Below are 17,481 nucleotides of genomic sequence, written 5' to 3' on the forward strand. Positions count from 1 at the left end.
CACTACTTATAGTGAGACACGCTTCTGATTTCTACACTGTTTCAAAAATTAAAGGAGAAAATAAAAAGACATCCTTCCAATATAATCAAACCATCATTCTTCTGAATAAGGCACTCTTATGATTTGTACATTGTTTCAACACTGTAAATGTAAAGATGTAAAAATGTAAGCATTTGATTAATTCACACACATTCATTTGGTTATAGCGTACTGCATTTTAAATCACAGATTAATATATCATACCGTGCTTCTCTCATTCTGCCGCCGCTCCTTCATAATTCCATCTTTATGGCTGACTAGGGATCCCATATTCATGACCAGGAATGTTGACACCCCCTCCATGGGGTCCCTTGTCAGGCATATCCATCTTCAGGCGAAGAGGCCGTCGTCGTCATCAGATAAGGACACCACCAGCAGACCCTCCACAGGTCCAGAAGCCACATCAGTAGGCGCTCTGCTATTCACCTCCACTTTCTGTGGCGAGTCAAGCGACGGCATCATCGGCCCAGCAGCCCCCGCAGCCGAAGGCGTCGCACTCGCCCCCACAGCTCCTTCTGCAACTGGCTCGTCCTCCATTCTCCTCTCCACCGAATCTGCCATCCTGTCCATCTCCGTATCTCCCCCTCCTTCTTCATCAGATGAAATGTTGTCCGGCGCTGTGCTGACAGGCGGCGTAATATCCTCCGCCCCACAGAATGTCAGCCTCGGCGGCTCACCAGGGCGGCCCGTCAGCTCCCTCAGGAAACAATCGTAGTCCCAATGCCACGTTCCTTTGGCTGGGGTCTGCGTTCCCTTGGTGGTAGCGCGCTGGCCGGGCCGTCGCATATTCCTTATCACAGGTCCCACCGTCAAGAACTTTCCGTCACCCAGATGTGTGGTGGAAAACCGGGAACCATCAGGCTTCCTCCACATTCTCATGTAGGTAGGGTAAAGTATTCCATCAGGATATTCCACCGACAGGCGTAGCGCTTCACTGGCGGTGGTACAAACCAGCTCAGACCCCCCCTCAATTGCGAGGCAGTCAGCAAAGGGCACTGTCGGCACCCCGGCGGGACCTCTGATGCAAAATACGCCCCAGGCTGAGCATACCTGAAACGTGCTCAGGTAGCAGTTGGTGCACCAGAACGCCTGGTAAGCCTCCCATAAGCAGGTCACCTGCTGGAGAGTGTCCCCACAGTCAGCACAGCGGGCATCCTTCTGTTAACAGACAAAATTTTGAGATAACACAGCGTTTTAATTATCAGGGTGATTAAATATGTAGCTGCACAGCAAGCGCACACGTCAGCCATCCACATTAGGCTTCAGTGCTCTCCGTGGAACGCCTTTTCCTCATTGTCTTCTGCCATGAAGGGTTCGGAGTCGGTGGAGCGTCCCCCGGATCCCCGTGGGATGATCTCCGATGGAAGAGGGCTTCATACAGCATGAGCCATACTGTCAGCAGGTTCCCTGTCCCTCCCTGCAACCAATACAGGACAGCAGCGGACCCCCATCCAATCCCCCAAACGACCACCGCACCAATCCTCAGCAGCCATCGCCGTCTCCCCTGTGGCGTTCACATTTTTTCTGTTCATCATCTGGTATCCCAAAATGGCTTTTGTACATCCAACACGCGGTGGCATTGATCTCCTCCACCTGTTGTCCTTGCCACCCTTCAGCCATCTCACCTCCAGGGCATGCAGTCCATATTCCTCCCCATAATGCCGCTGACAGTGTTCAGGCCAGCCCGGCACGTCACCACAGTTCTGGCGTGCCAAACTGATTGTGCAGGTAGTATTAGCTCCATCACACACCATACTCCATGGTCGTGGGCTGACATAAGGATCTGGTCTGCTCAATTTTCCAGGCCAGATGTCCCGATCCCTGGAATAAACAGTAGCCAAGTACTGATACTTCACCCAATAGTTGTCTGTCTCACCCAGGCACGGGATGACCCAGTCCACAACTTCTTCTTTTTGCAGCCCCCACCAAGTGGAGCTGTTACGCCGTGTACCACTCTCCCTCCAAGCCTGCAAAATTCCTTTCACTGTCATGTTGGTAAGAAGCTCATCACAGTTATACATCCACACTGTATAATATCCAGCCCAACGTTGATGTAAAGAACATCTAGGTGAAGCCCCATTACTCACAAAATCAGTTCCATTAAGAGCCTCAAAAATCCTGCTCACCACGCACTCATCTATTTTCTGGAAATCCCCTTTAGGAACACTGAGCAGGTCATCCGGCGTCGGCAGTCTTTGCACATACATATCAGTCCGTACAGGACCAGCCAAACCTTGGCTGGTTCTGGCATATCCTTCAGGAAAAGCTCCTCGGAAATGCACCAACTCGATAATCCACAGCCAGGGCAAAGTGTCATTCAGCCAGTCTTCATGAAAAGCTCTTGGTTCCCCAAATATTCCTTTACTGGCATAATATACCAGGTGAGTAGCTGGAGTAATCACCATGTAATTCCGAGTCTCACACAGGAAAAATATATTCCAAAAACATGGATCCAGAGCAGGAATTTTCTTCTCCACACAATCCTTAGCTAATTCCCTGCTCCTGGCACGGTGATGTGCGCGATCTCTAGCATTAAAAACTGGATCTATCAGGTCTATGGTAGCTTTTTGTGTTGTAAAGCTCACCTGAGATGTAGCAGGCATAGGATCTGACATCAGAGCTCGAGCGACGCGGAGGGAAGGGCTTTTAACAGGTGAGTCAGTCCGCGTGTCAGACGGCTGAGTTTCTGTAGCACAGGTGAGGTCATAATATCCCCAAAACCGCTCATTCCGTGGAAGAATAGTGAAACAGGTCTCATTCCTATGGTGTGCCGTGTAAATCACTTCTTCCTGCCAGAAACCACTGCGGTCATCCCCCGGCCATGGAACACAAGCAGCCGTACAATACCACCTGGGAATCTCAGATTCAGGAAAAATCCAATTACACTGGGCAGATCTTTGCACAGTGGTATTTCGAACTGACAACTGTATGCCTATCTCATTAGTCGTCATCAGCCAATTTTCAATAAATCGGCTCTTCCCCGCCAACTTCTCAGTAGAAATAATTACATCCCAGGTCTGTAGGGTGGTGTCACCTTCAGTTGCTTCAGCTTTCAAAGGCCCAGTCCAGGAGATAATATCCGCAGTGATATTCCTGCCATCTCCCCCCTGTCGTACCGGTCCTAGTTTCTTCATCAGCCGAGCCAACTCTGCCGTACCCAGGCCATCTCCCCACGCCTGCAGCTTTGGGAGAAATATATTCCTGGGCTGAGCCACCCCGCAGACCACTTGTAGCTCTTCTTAAAACAACAACTCCTTTCACCGCTGCTATAGCGACAAAAGGAGGAAAATTCAGCGTGCTCATAGCCATTACTCCGTTCCTGGTTCTCCTAATCCAGAACTGGCTTCAGCTGCTCCACGCCCTGGATTCCTCCTCTTTTCAACAACACCGTATTACTGTCCAAAATTTCTTTTACTATGTAAGATTTGTCGTATTTCGCTCTTATGGCATCACTTGTGGGAGCATCTCTGGCTTTAATCCACACACGCTGGCCAACTTTAAAGGGAACTTTCTGTTCTGGCAGCTCCCCTCTGCTGTCAGTCCCCCGCCCCGCCTTCTCTGATGTAAAGGGACGCTGATTCAGCTCCATTGCCGGAGAGGGCCTCCCAGCGCGATGACGATCATTCAAAGCCACCCCCACTGCTACTGCTGTGGTACTCCACAGGCGGGTGTTAGCATTTTTAGCAATCCAGCTTTTTACCAGTCCTATGGTTCGTTCAACTACTCCATTCGCCTGTGGAGTATATGGCGGGGAATAAATCCTTGATATTCCATGTTCTTGACACCATAAATCCACTCTGGCGTTTTTGAAATGTGATCCATTATCAGTTCGAAGTTCTTTAGGTAATCCCAAATTGCTGCACACCTGCTCCAGCATTGAAACCACAGCACTGCCATTAGCTTTCCTCACTGGTCTGATAACCACATAGCCTGACATAGAGTCAACCATAACCAAAAGGTATTTCTCACCTCTCCTCCCTGTGATCCCCATCGGTCCTGCTACATCCATGCAGACAGATCCCCAGGGAACGGTGCTTTTAATCGAAAGGCCAGCTACCCGTTGTCCTCTGCGACCTGCGTTGTACCGTCCACACACCTCACAGTTCTGCAGGACACGGCGTATACTGCGCCCAGGAATCCAAAGACGGTGCTTCTCCAGTTCCCTCCGTGTAGGAGCGATGCCAGCATGTCCGGTATTCTCATGGACAGCCTTAACAACCTCCTCCACGTACCCCGCCGGGACCTCCCTTCCTCTGGGAGAAATGTCCCACTTTTCACTCCCAACAAAGACGATTTTCCTCATTTGAACATAGCGATCCACTTGTTGATTGCCCTCCCAATGGGCTCCGTTGCTCTTAATATGAGCCCTTTGATGTATCACGTCCAGTTCCATATTGTGACGCAGCTCTGCTATCTTTTCCCACAGCGCTCTATGAGCCACTGGTTTGCCTTTTGCAGTTTCATAGTTGTTGTCCTCCCATACGGACAAATCTGCAGTCAAAGCTTGAACACAATAGTGGCTATCAGACACTATTTTTGCTCTGTGCAACTTCCTTTTTTCTAGCTCCAAGAGGCCTTCTAACAGAGCTGTTACTTCCGCATACTGCGCGCTGCCCTGACTTTGACCTTTCCTGCGGCAGCACTCTTTCTCTCCCTGTTTCAAAATAAACCCCCAAAATCCCGTACCTTCTTCAGTTCTCTTTGATCCATCCGTGTATAGAGTCCACTCAAATGGTTCATTTTTAGTCCCGTCCGGTTTTGCTGCTGCCTTAACAGCAGGCTTTGCTGGCCCAATTTCCAGCTGTGGGTCGAGTAGGATATCTTCCCACCTCCCCCACCTGGTATTTGTAGCCTTTGTACTCTCCAATGTAGCTTTCCTCAGGAATCTGTGCACCTGGCTTTGCGTAACAACCTTGATATCGAGACCCTGCGATAAATCCTTCAGGGCACTCCAATATCTAGCCAGAACAGCTAATTCCTTCTCTTCAGGTGGAAATTTTTTCTCCACAGATGAAAGCGTATAACTCCACAAAGCCACAAGTCCTCCGCCCTCATTACTGACCTTCACCACCGCATCCTCATCCTCACAACTGATCTCTGCACACAGTCCCGAACTGGTACTCCTCGGCTCCAGCTTCAAAGCCCCCTCCACGGCTTTTTTAAGCCGTTCCAGGTTCTCCTGGTCTGTAGCCGTCCATATCCAATTGTCTCTCCGACCTTCTGCGGGCTGCGACTTATCCACCTTCAGCTTTGCATACAGCGGCTTGGCGTAACGTTGATAACCAGGAACATGATCCCTCACATAGTTACACAATCCCAGTATCTTTTGTAATCCGTTCAGACCTGAAGGAGGTCTTATGTGGCGTATTTTGTCTCTGTAGCCTTTAGACAGCCCCAAATCTGTAGACACATTAAACCCAAGGTAATCCACCTGGAATTGTCCAAACTGACACTTCTTCAGATTCAGTTTCAGCCCTGCTGCAGTCAGCCTCTCCAGCACTTTCTGCAGCCTGTCCAAGTGCTCATCTTCCGTAGCATCAGATATGAACACATCGTCGATATACACCGTTGCTCCCAGCCCATCCAAAACGTCCATCACTGCTGACTGGAATACATTAGGAGAGTTCTTAAATCCTTGCGGCAAGCGAGTCCATACATAAGCTCTGCCTTTGTGAGTAAAAGCAGTTCTTCCTTGTGAAGCTCTGGCCAGTCTGAGAGAAAAAAACCCATTAGCCAAGTCTATGCAGGATTTATACCGTTTCACCTGCAGAGTCTTAAGAGTACCTTGTGGGTGAATCAGACTGGCTTTATTTGCCACTGTACGGCGATTAAGAGCCTTAAAGTTGATAACAGGCCTCCAGCCCCCTCCTGCCGACTCAGGCTTTTTCACCGCCTGTATGGGGCTGTTAGTCATAGGATTTTTTTCCTCCCTTATTATCCCCAGAGCACTAAGTTCTGTCACAATCATATCCATTTCCTCCACGGCTCCGGGATTCAAAGGATATTGCCTCACTGCCGGATGAACCCCCCCTACTATTGTGTGGGTGTATTTCTCACCAAGGTCGCCGCAGTCGTTCTTAAAACGGGCCACCTCTACTCCTTGTAGAATCCGTCTCAGCCTCACCTTTCCAGCAGCCGAAAGGTCACTACTCTCCACCTTCTGCTCCGTGACCGCTACAACATCCACCGGTCTATACCATGACCTCTCCTGCTGGGGGTCCAGACGAATTAAGCGAGCCCGCAGGCTCTCCACACGTTGCATCACCGACGATTTCCCCCGGTCTCGGTTATATAAATCCATCAAGTCTCCAGTTGTTATCAAATTATACGGTCCCAATAACCATACAATCCCTTTCCAAACAGCAAAAGGAAAATTTGTAAGAGTCCCATCTGCCAGCTGGACCTTCAGGTGTCCTCGCACAGTGAGGCATCTGCGGGTCATAGACACCTCTGCCCCAGAGTCTACCAGATAGGGAACACCGTCCACATCAGTATAGATGTTATCCCCATCCCAGTAGGCATTTTCCAGGGTGACCCGCGCCTCTTTTTGTGTCATGGCTTGGGCCCCCGAGATGCCGCTCTACGGGCATCCCGAAGGGCCTGTTTTTCTTCAGGTGTAAGCTTCTTAAACTCCTCCAGTGGCAGAAAAGGAATCCTGTTGTCCGCCCTTGCGGCCTGCTGCTGCAGAGGAGGGCTGTGTGACTCACTCACAGCTCCCCCCTCTCGTCTAGGTTGTGCTGACTGGGCAGGCGGCCTAACCACCACTTCCTTTTGCTGCTGAGGAGACTGGCGTGTAGATTTATACCTTGACTGCTGGGTAGATTCTCTTGCCCTCTTCTCTTTATAGTACTTTCTCGTTAGATCCCACTTCTTTACCACCGTTGTTATCTGGAAAACAGTCGAATCCGCAGGCATGGTGATAAAATCCACCTCTCCTTGTGCACCCCCTGTTACCATCCGGAGTGCACGCACGTAGGCCCTGGGCGAAATTCTCTGTTGAATCTCATGCCAGACCTGTGTCAGAGTCTGACCTCTGCTGAGCCTTTGCCGCGCTCTCTGGAGCCAGGTGTCTTCATCCTGATCATCATCCAAAACCAGCCTGTCATAGACGTTCTGCGCCCTCTCATTGTGGCACACAGGATTCCTGGTCACATGACTCAGCCACAGCTTTTTTGCTCCCTCATTATCTGTAGCACTGCACACCAACGGCCAGCTGTCACGCAAATAATCCACCATCTCCTGCTCCGCCGGCTTGTCTGCAACAATCAGTCTTATCTTTTTAAAGTCTGTTAAATCCAACCCCGGAGCAAGTGCCGTCATATCCACCATGCCCACTTGCCTGTCAGGGCCGCCAGGCGGATGCTCAGCAGGTTGAGGTACTTCTTCTTCCTCCCCACTCTCTGTCAGTCTCTCATCCTCAGCACGTTCCAGACTTTTAGAGTAAGTGTATGCTGCTTTCTTCATCCTGCGAAGCATTACATCATAGCCAATGGCTGTGTAGCCCAGTCTAAAATTAGCTGTGAGTTGTCTGCTAGCCGCCAGCCTGCCATAGGTGGGCATCATTAATATGTTAGCCCACTCAGCCATCTTTGCATTAACTCTCAGTTCTTGCCACTCACCAGGGTCATCATGCCAACGGGCAGGAATGTCATATCCAGTCTGTCCCACCTCAGGTGTATAGGCCCCACGCCCATCCTTAGTGACAATAGGCCCCACACTGAGATCTCGAGCCGTCTTCCTGGAAACATCCAACACTGAAAAAACTTGGATATCCTTCTTCGCCCCTTTCCTGGAGCCCACCCTCAGCTGCACCACCCTGCTGGGTGCAGGGTAATCAGCCGAATCAGCGATCTCTTCCTCACTGATTTCACTCCGCTCAGCTGCATTGTCGTCCCCCGGCTCCTCTGCCGACGTCTGCTCATCCCCCTGCTCCACATCCCGGGGACTCCTCACAAACGCTCCCCGCTTTGCCGTGCTGGGCGACGCTGCAGCAACAGCTGACACTCCGCTGGTGGGATCTGAAGGCCCTTGCCGGACACCCTGCAGCTGAAGACTTCCACTGTCAGATTGTAAATCCATCAAATTGTCAGATCTCTGCCAATGCAACTTCTGAACCACTGGAGCAGACGGGGCCCGAGGACCCCATTCAGAGAACCCCGGGCTGGAGGGTGGAGGGGACCTTATGATGACAGAGGGTGCTGCCCTGGGGAGACCAATATCTTGCCCCCCCCAGGTAACATTGCCCCCCGCCACTCCTGCATTTGGAGTAGAGGCATGCCTCATCCGCAGCCTGCCATTTTCAACCTCCATCTGTTCAGAACCGCTCCTCCTCACCTCAGCATCCCGCACCTGCTCCGCGCGGCGAAGAGGCCCCTCCAATCGTTTCCGACGCTCCTCTTCCTGCACCTGTGAAGACAGGATAACTATCTCCTGTATGCGATTGCAGTGCACATGGGTGTTGATCTGCAAAGTTGCTGCACGTATTGCGGCCTGCTCAGCTATCTCCCAATGGAGGTTATTAGACCGCAGTCCGTTATTAGAAATCAGCACCCTTCTGTACCCCAAAAAATTCGCCCGAGCCAGTCCTGCACACAGGGCATGCACCAACAGATCTCTGTAATTCCCTTTATCCATGTTGTCTGCGTACTCCTCTATCAGCACGTGGACCACCGAATAAAACGAGCTGGATCCCCCTGAGGTCACAGCCACCGGTGCATCTGCCGTCAGCCATTTCTTCTTGTCTCCTCTTAAATCCTTAATTTCTCGCTTGTAATCCTCCCCTGCCTCACTCAGCAGGGCCCTCTGGAATTTAGGATTTCGGACTTTAAAGGTTGCAGAAGTAACCACCAAAAGGCCATCAGCATTTATTTCCCAAGGTTCACCTGTCACATGATACAATCCTGCACCAAGTTCATTTGTGACTTTTGTAACTCCCTGAGGGATGGGGTTCAGGACTGGCCAGTCAGGTATAGCCCTCCGTTCCACTTCTTTCTGCACAGCTTTACCACCAAACTGGTGCAGACGCTGCTTATCCCCCGCCTCGCAGGTTCGGGTGAATTCTTTCAGTGCATCAATGATAGTCTTATTAGCAGCTACCATACTCCTTATACGTGCTTCAGTCACTGGAGTATATTGCGCCATTTCTTCTTCCACTTCCTCTTCTGCATCCGAGCTGTTCTCCTGCTCATCTGCATGTTCACTGTCGTCATTGTCAACATCTGACAGCAGTCCCTGGTCTGTACGTACACTGGCTGTCTCATCTCCTTCTTCAAGCCTCTTATTCCGAAATGTGTATAATGGTGACAGCAGCTTTCCATGGTCCTTATACACTGACATGGCTTTCACTGTCCCAGACGACACCAAGCCAGGCCGCAGTCCAGACTCTCTGGCCAGCATTTTCACCACAGGATCATATTTCACAGAGGGGCTGACTATCACTTCCAGCCTCCCCTTTGAAGTGTCCCTGGCGAAATCTTCCAAAAAGCTGCCCCACCACTTCAGCCAAGTCGCAGCATTTCGCTTCGACTTTACCTCAGTGGGGCTGACTACCACCATAATCCAGAATCTCAGCACTTGATTATACACAGCATACTGTGCTTGTTGCTTACAAGCGACAGCCAGAGCCTGCTTCAGCCCACCTCTCTCCTCCTGAGGCAATGCGACCATCAAACTTTGCTGAACTCCTGAATCCCAGAAATTCCACCCGTCTCCGTATAACAGGATATGCACTGGCCGCTCAGGCACCACTCCTGGAGGAATTTCCTGGGATTGGGAAACAGCTGCCCTTTCACTTCCTCCTTTCGCCTCCAGCTCCGCAGCATCTCCAGCCTCAGCAGGCGGCGAAGGGGAAGTACGTCTCGCAGGCGAGACATGCAAATCTTCATCCATTGTTATCCACTTGTTCGTCTTTGTTGAGTTGTCCACCCCTTCAAAGCCGCTCGTAGCGCCTAGAGTCAGGATGAAGGGCAGACTAAGTTCGGCTACTCCGTGACGACGTCTCGGGCTCGGTCCTCCCCGACCCTCACGACTCACGTAACCTCCACACTCCTGCGGTGCTTCCTACACCTCTTCTGCAGATCTGGTGAAACTGAAATCCTTCTACTCAGCCGCTCACCATACTTTTCCTTTCTTGGAAAAAATACAATCCTTCCATCAGATTACAATCCACCGTTATAATCCTGAGAAGGAAACAGAAAACAAAAACTTTTCCAGTGATTCTGAGTGCACCGTTCTCTGACCTGTCTGAGTCACACTCTCAGACAGGGAGAAGTCTGTTCTATCAGACCTCAGTCTTCACCGCTCTCTCCTGCCAAGGCGGACATCTACAGTCCCCACCTCAGCCTTCCCCTCGGGTCTTAGGGCACACACCTGACGGACCAGGGATTCACCTGTCAGTAACAAAGTGTTCGGGCACCAATTGTTGATCCTCAGGGCCAGTGACCCCCTAATTAACTTACTCAGCTGTCAGGGAATCACCGGACCAGCTCTCCATCCTTCGGGTCCGGTCCTACTGCCCCCTGAGATCTTACTCAGAGGGATGCTGCAGAACTGTTAAGCTGGTTGACGAGGAAAATTCGCCTAGCTGTCTCACTGCCTTCATCCAGATGCCTATCCCTACTTCCCCTGATAATTAATTTAACCGAGTAGCCACTTCGGTATAGTTAAATTTAACCACCAGATACACCTGTTAACGGCAGCTTTTCCTCTCATAGATCTGGCACTTGGTAAGTTGCTAGGTTTAATTCAGAGATTATGGACATATAGACAACCTCTAGGATATGTTTATACTGGGCCAACCTGACCCCTATGACTAGGTAACCTTTCAGAACCTTGCTACTGTTATGCACGCTGTAAGTTAACTTATTACATCCAGAGCTAGATGTATAAGTATTTGTTCAGGGATAATACAAAATAGAAATAGAAATTAAAAAATAATAAAAGAAAATAGCACTTGCAATTTGTTGTCTTTAATTGCAGAATAATGCTTTATTGATATATTTTAGCAGGGCACAAGCATAGCCAATAAATCATCAGACAAATAATCAAACATTAGATAATATTCAAACCACCCTTAATCCATATCCCTACTGGTCTTATGCTTTCTTAAGAAAAAAGGGGAATGCGTGTTACCTAATGTAACGGTAATTTGGAGAGAGTAGAACAGCGGGTGGGGCCCCACCCGGCCGTTCACCTGAGCCCACCAAGGAACCCAGGGGGAAGCTGGAGAGAGCGTTAGTCCAAATTTCAGGTCTGCATGTAATCCAGTTTTGGGGTTTTGGGCCAGGAAAAAACTTTGTTAATCCATTCAGGTGTTATTCCTCTGGAAATAATAGAATCCAGTGATACTCCATCAGTCCATTGTCAAGCCCCGAGCACAATCTTGTAATCCTTAACAACGAATAAGATGCAGTTCCTTTAGTCCATTATTCCATCAGAACAGTCCTTCCTTCAGCAGACCAAGTTATTCCACTCATCCAGAGTTACGTGGTAATCATCCCCTGTGCTCGGACTAATGTCCGGATTGCACCCAGGCAGATACCCGCAACAAACTCCCCCGAACTTCTTCCAATAGGTACAATTTATACATCACAGCTCTCTTTAATTTTGCATACGTGTTGACACCATACTCTAACCCACGCAAACAAATTACAGCCACGTCCACCCCCCTCCGCAAATGTGCACTTCCTCATTCCTCACCCAGTAACCTTTACTTGCCCCAGACATGTTCTTGTCCCTTTTTTCACCTCTCTCTACTGGTTACAGGAACTTGAGAAAAGTGAATGTCAGCAGCTTTTAAAAGTTGCTGACATATGCACCCCACATTTCAGCACGGTGCACACAGACTTACAACACTCCCCTATCCTATTTACAGAGCCAAAAAGTCCCATGACCCTCTAAGGGCATGATCTAAACTAACCTATTTTAACTCTTTTTGAATCACCCTCTAGTACAGTAATTCATTATCTACCCAGGGATCAACCAGTGATCCCCCCTGAAAGCATTTCTATTTATCTAATAGCAGCAAAACCCTGTTTAACCTTCCGTCCTATTTCGTTAACAAAAGGCACTCACAGCTCTCTGTGAGGTGCTGCCCTCAAGTGGTTACCCCTTAGAACACAGTTACCATTCTCTTTGCTGCACCCTAGTAGACCAGTAACATATTACTCAATCTCAAACAACATAAAAACACTGATATATGTATATATTCAAAGAATTAAAAAAGAGAAATAATAAAAAAAAAAGACATTCCATTATATTAATCAAACCATCACTACTTATAGTGAGACACGCTTCTGATTTCTACACTGTTTCAAAAATTAAAGGAGAAAATAAAAAGACATCCTTCCAATATAATCAAACCATCATTCTTCTGAATAAGGCACTCTTATGATTTCTACATTGTTTCAACACTGTAAATGTAAAGATGTAAAAATGTAAGCATTTGATTAATTCACACACATTCATTTGGTTATAGCGTACTGCATTTTAAATCACAGATTAATATATCATACCGTGCTTCTCTCATTCTGCCGCCACTCCTTCATAATTCCATCTTTATGGCTGACTAGGGATCCCATATCCATGACCAGGAATGTTGACAGCTTAAATCCTGATAATGCAGAAGTCAACTCATATTTTCTGAACCACATGTAGCTGAATGTCACAATAATACAAAACTAAACACAGAATACTTTTAATTTGAAATACTTGATCACAAAAATGAACACCAAGTTATTTTCTTTTATCTTTCATCACTGATAGAGCAGATGTGACAATTTTTACCACAAAAACAAAAATGATCCAAGTAGAACAGAGTTGTGGAGTTTCAAAATGCTTCTTTATAAATAAATAAGATCAATTCTTTTTGAATAAAAGCATCTGACATCATTTTCAGTCTCCACAAATTCACCTCAGTGTATTGTCCTCCTACTTATTGCAGAGATGCTTGAAGGTAAACTCTTCATCAGTCACTCTAAATATTCATGTTGTCACACTTGAACTTTGTCAGAGTCCAGCTGTGACTTTGGTCTTGAAGTTTATTCTCAGTGGAACACAAAGCAGAGGATCCATTTTGTTCCTATCAAACACTTTCCTTCATGATGATAAATTTAGCAGTGAAGTGTTGGTCACATTAGTGGATGAGATTAGCATTAAATATATGTCCAGGTATGAAAATGTCCCACTAGAAACATCCCACTATCCAACAGATGAGTGGATTTGGTTCTATTCTGCTGCTGTCATCCTCATAATCTGATGCAGTGATAATTCCCAAAGAAATGACAGCAAACTACATGACAAGTCTCCTCCAAAGCTACATTTATGTCTGCAAAGTGGGTCTGAAGATGACAAATATGCCCTTATTAAATATATACATATATTTTCTGTGTTATATTTGGAGAAGAGTTTATAAACGGGGCTGCACAGTGATGTAGTGGTTAGCACTTTCGCCTTGCAGCAAGAAGATCCCCGCTTCAAATCCCGGGGTGGGCCTGGGATCTTTCTGCATGGAGTTTGAATGTTCTCCCTGTGCATGTGTGGGTTTTCTCCGGGCACTCCGGCTTCCTCCCACAGTCCAAAAATATGCTGAAGTTAATTGGTTACTCTAAATTGCCTGTAGGTGTGAATGTGAGTGTGATTGTTTGTCTGTATATGTAGCCCTGTGACAGACTGGTGACCTGTCCAGGGTGTCCCCTGCCTTCACCCGAGTCAGCTGGGATAGACTCCAGCACCCCCCATGACCCTAATGAGGATAAAGCGGTGTATAGAGAATGGATGGATGGAAACCTGCTCAGATAGTTCTGAAAGTTCAATGGAAATAAGTTCCTTTTCATTTTGTGACCAAGTATTTTATATTCAAAGTATTCTTGGTGTTCTGTGTGTATTATTGTGACATTCAGCTACATGTGGTTCAGAAAATATCACTGGTTGAGTTTCGCATCAATATTTTATTTGTTAATGTGAGTTCAGAGATGGAACTTTTCATGATGGCTTCAATTTTTAAAATGTTTTGTGTCACTTGTAATCAGAGACTATTAGATCTACTTGTCCAATCTTATCAATTCTGAATTATTGACATGATGAGAAAAGGAGAGAAATGTTCAGGTTTTTATCTTGAATAGTTTCTGGGATATTGTTGTTCAAACAACCTGAAATTTCATTATGCAGATAAAAACCTGCTGAAAATGGATCGACGGTCCATTATTAAACTAAAGCATTTATCTCAGAAAAGATTTGATTTATCTGAACAGAAACACAACACAGACAATGAAAAACTCTGACATGTAAAGTTTTTGGGTTTGTGACTATTTTAAGAGTTTGAAGATGAAATCTGTAACCTGTAAAGCATCTGTTACTGCACTGATGAAACAGGAATTATTGCTCATGTGGAGTTGTATTTCTATGACTGAGATGAAATCATTAAAACATGTTTTTCTCTTCATTTTACAGAGTTCAGAAGAAGTTACCTCTCGATGAAACAACCAGGATGTTTGTGAATCTGTTCTGTGCAGCAGCAGAGAGAGAACAGCAGACAGGAGAGAAGATACTGGAGCAGTTATCATCAGTGTGCAGATATAAAGGATTTCCTTTAGAATACATGGATGATGATGATGATGATGATGATGAAGATTTTCAATATCAGAGTGATTTCCTGCTGGATCTGTTCTCCCATGTGAAGGACTATGAGACTAAAACAGGTCTGAGAGTCCTTCCATCATTACAGTCAGTTTTCCAGTCAGCTCCTTCATTCTGGTTCATAAACCTCTCAGAGAGAAAGACCTCCATCCTCCTGGAAGTGCTGAAACTCCAATCAGAGAAGAAAGAAGTGTGTCTGACAGGCTGGTCACATGAAGAGAGTGAAGTGAGGAGTTTCCTGCAGTGTCTGCCTTATATCTCACAGCTCAGGTAAATGAATTCTACTTTACACCATTCAGTCTATACAAGGAGAAATCCATGAATTCTGATGTCATTGTACTGATTGAAACATTTCAGTCATATTTCTTTGTCATCACTTTTATATTTCTACATTCTGACTTTATCCACATGGGGTCATATTTCAGTTCTGTTTCATCTCTGCTCATTTCAGAGGGAAACATTGTTCTCTTTCCACCACTGTATTAATTTAGTGTTTTAGTTACTTTTTGTCTTTGAGTCTGAGATTTCTCTACATGTATGATCAGTTTATGAAACTGGCTGTATTATAGATGAAACAAGCCAACAGGATATAAAGTGAAGTCATTTATATCAGTTTCTAGAGGGTTCTTCCATCTCAAATCATCAGAGGTCTTCTGATTAAATATCTCTGATTTACTTCTTTAAAAATGATCATGAAATATAGTATTGAAAATCAAATCTGTGAAATTTTAGGTTTATATATCAAATATCTTCTGCAATCAAAGTTGTTTAAAAATGTCCTGTTGACCATCTTTCAGCAGAATTTTTTCACTCAGTGAAATTTGAGGCTTCCAGAAATGTTCAGTTTTATTTCTCTTCATGTCATTGATTCAGAATCTGGAATATTGGAAAAGAAATGAAATACTTTCTCATTTTGAGTGAGTTGAAATATGAATAAAGTTAAAGTCATCATGAAACGTTTCATCTTTGAGCTCAAATCAAATAAATCCTGATAATGCAGAAGTCAACTCATATTTTCTGAACCACATGTAGCTGAATGTCACAATAATACAAAACTAAACACAGAATACTTTTAATTTGAAATACTTGATCACAAAAATGAACACCAAGTTATTTTCTTTTATCTTTCATCACTGATAGAGCAGATGTGACAATTTTTACCTCAAAAACAAAAATGATCCAAGTAGAACAGAGTTGTGGAGTTTCAAAATGCTTCTTTATAAATAAATAAGATCAATTCTTTTTGAATAAAAGCATCTGACATCATTTTCAGTCTCCACAAACTCAACTCAGTGTATTGTCCTCCTACTTATTGCAGAGATGCTTGAAGGTAAACTCTTCATCAGTCACTCTAAATATTCATGTTGTCACACTTGAACTTTGTCAGAGTCCAGCTGTGACTTTGGTCTTGAAGTTTATTCTCAGTGGAACACAAAGCAGAGGATCCATTTTGTTCCTATCAAACACTTTCCTTCATGATGATAAATTTAGCAGTGAAGTGTTGGTCACATTAGTGGATGAGATTAGCATTAAATATATGTCCAGGTATGAAAATGTCCCACTAGAAACATCCCACTATCCAACAGATGAGTGGATTTGGTTCTATTCTGCTGCTGTCATCCTCATAATCTGATGCAGTGATAATTCCTAAAGAAATGACACCAAACTACATGACAAGTCTCCTCCAAAGCTACATTTATGTCTGCAAAGTGGGTCTGAAGATGACAAATATGCCCTTATTAAAAATATACATATATTTTCTGTGTTATATTTGGAGAAGAGTTTATAAACTGCAGAACTCTGTTTGACTTGGATCAGATTATTTACTAATGTTTCAGTTTTTGTGTTTCAAGTTGTCAAAGCTGCTCAGTTCTGAAAGTTCAATGGAAATACATTTCTTTCCATTTTTGTGACCAAGTATTTCATATTCAAAGTATTCTTGGTGTTCTGTGTGTATTATTGTGACATTCAGCTACATGTGGTTCAGAAAATATCACTGGTTGAGTTTTGCATCAATATTTTATTTGTTAATGTGAGTTCAGAGATGGAACTTTTCATGATGGCTTCAATTTTTCCTTTTTCATATGTCTGCTCACCCACCATCAGAGACAGTTTTTAAAAAAATACTATTTCAATATGAACAATCCTGACTTAATGACATGAAGAAAACAGTAAAAATTTCAGGTTTTTAACTTTAATAATTCCTGAGATATTGTTGTCCAAACAGCCTGAATTTTCAGTGTGCAGAAGAACCTGCAGAAACTGGATCGACGGTCCATCATTAAACTAAAGCATTTTTCTCAGGAAAGATGGATCACCAACAATCTTTCAAACTTCCATATTTTATGCTTTAAAAAAAACTTTTGTCAAATTAGAGATATTGGAGCAAAAATGTAAAAAAAATGGATGAGTTGGTATGGAATGAACCCACATTTTTTTATTTGATTTCGATATTTTATGTCATGATTCATGATAAATTGCTGATTTAAATTAACTGTATATTGAGTTATTAAGACGGTGTGTTATTTTCATGTCCATTATTTGTCATGTTATTAGTCAACTGATCATGAATGTGAAAGAGTTGATAGAACTTAATGAAGGTCAGTGACTGACTGAAGCAATGAAGCAGAGAGAAGAATGTGAGTTTATCTGTTGATGTAGAAATATTTCCTGCAACACTTTGGAAACATGTGACAGTCTGGTACCTGTATGAGAAGAATGAAAAGATGTGGATAAAAAGAGCTGCAGCTCAGTGACAACAGTTCAGTCATGTTAATACCTCTTTATGGAAAAACAGAAACACAAGAC

The 17,481-nt window shown here is 45.2% G+C and overlaps 1 protein-coding gene across 1 annotated transcript in view; it reads left to right on the plus strand.

The window, feature by feature from the left end:
- LOC127531906 (uncharacterized) overlaps positions 1-17,481 on the plus strand; it is a 71,353-nt gene that overhangs the window by 38,348 nt on the left and 15,524 nt on the right. Inside the window, exon 19 of the mRNA XM_051942317.1 lies at positions 14,631-14,943. Within this exon, the coding sequence (XP_051798277.1) occupies positions 14,636-14,943 (308 nt within the window). The 5' untranslated portion in view covers positions 14,631-14,635. The remainder of the gene's footprint in view (positions 1-14,630; positions 14,944-17,481) is intronic.

This window comes from Acanthochromis polyacanthus, chromosome 22 (genome assembly GCF_021347895.1).
Source record: "Acanthochromis polyacanthus isolate Apoly-LR-REF ecotype Palm Island chromosome 22, KAUST_Apoly_ChrSc, whole genome shotgun sequence".
Lineage (NCBI taxonomy): Eukaryota > Metazoa > Chordata > Actinopteri > Pomacentridae > Acanthochromis > Acanthochromis polyacanthus.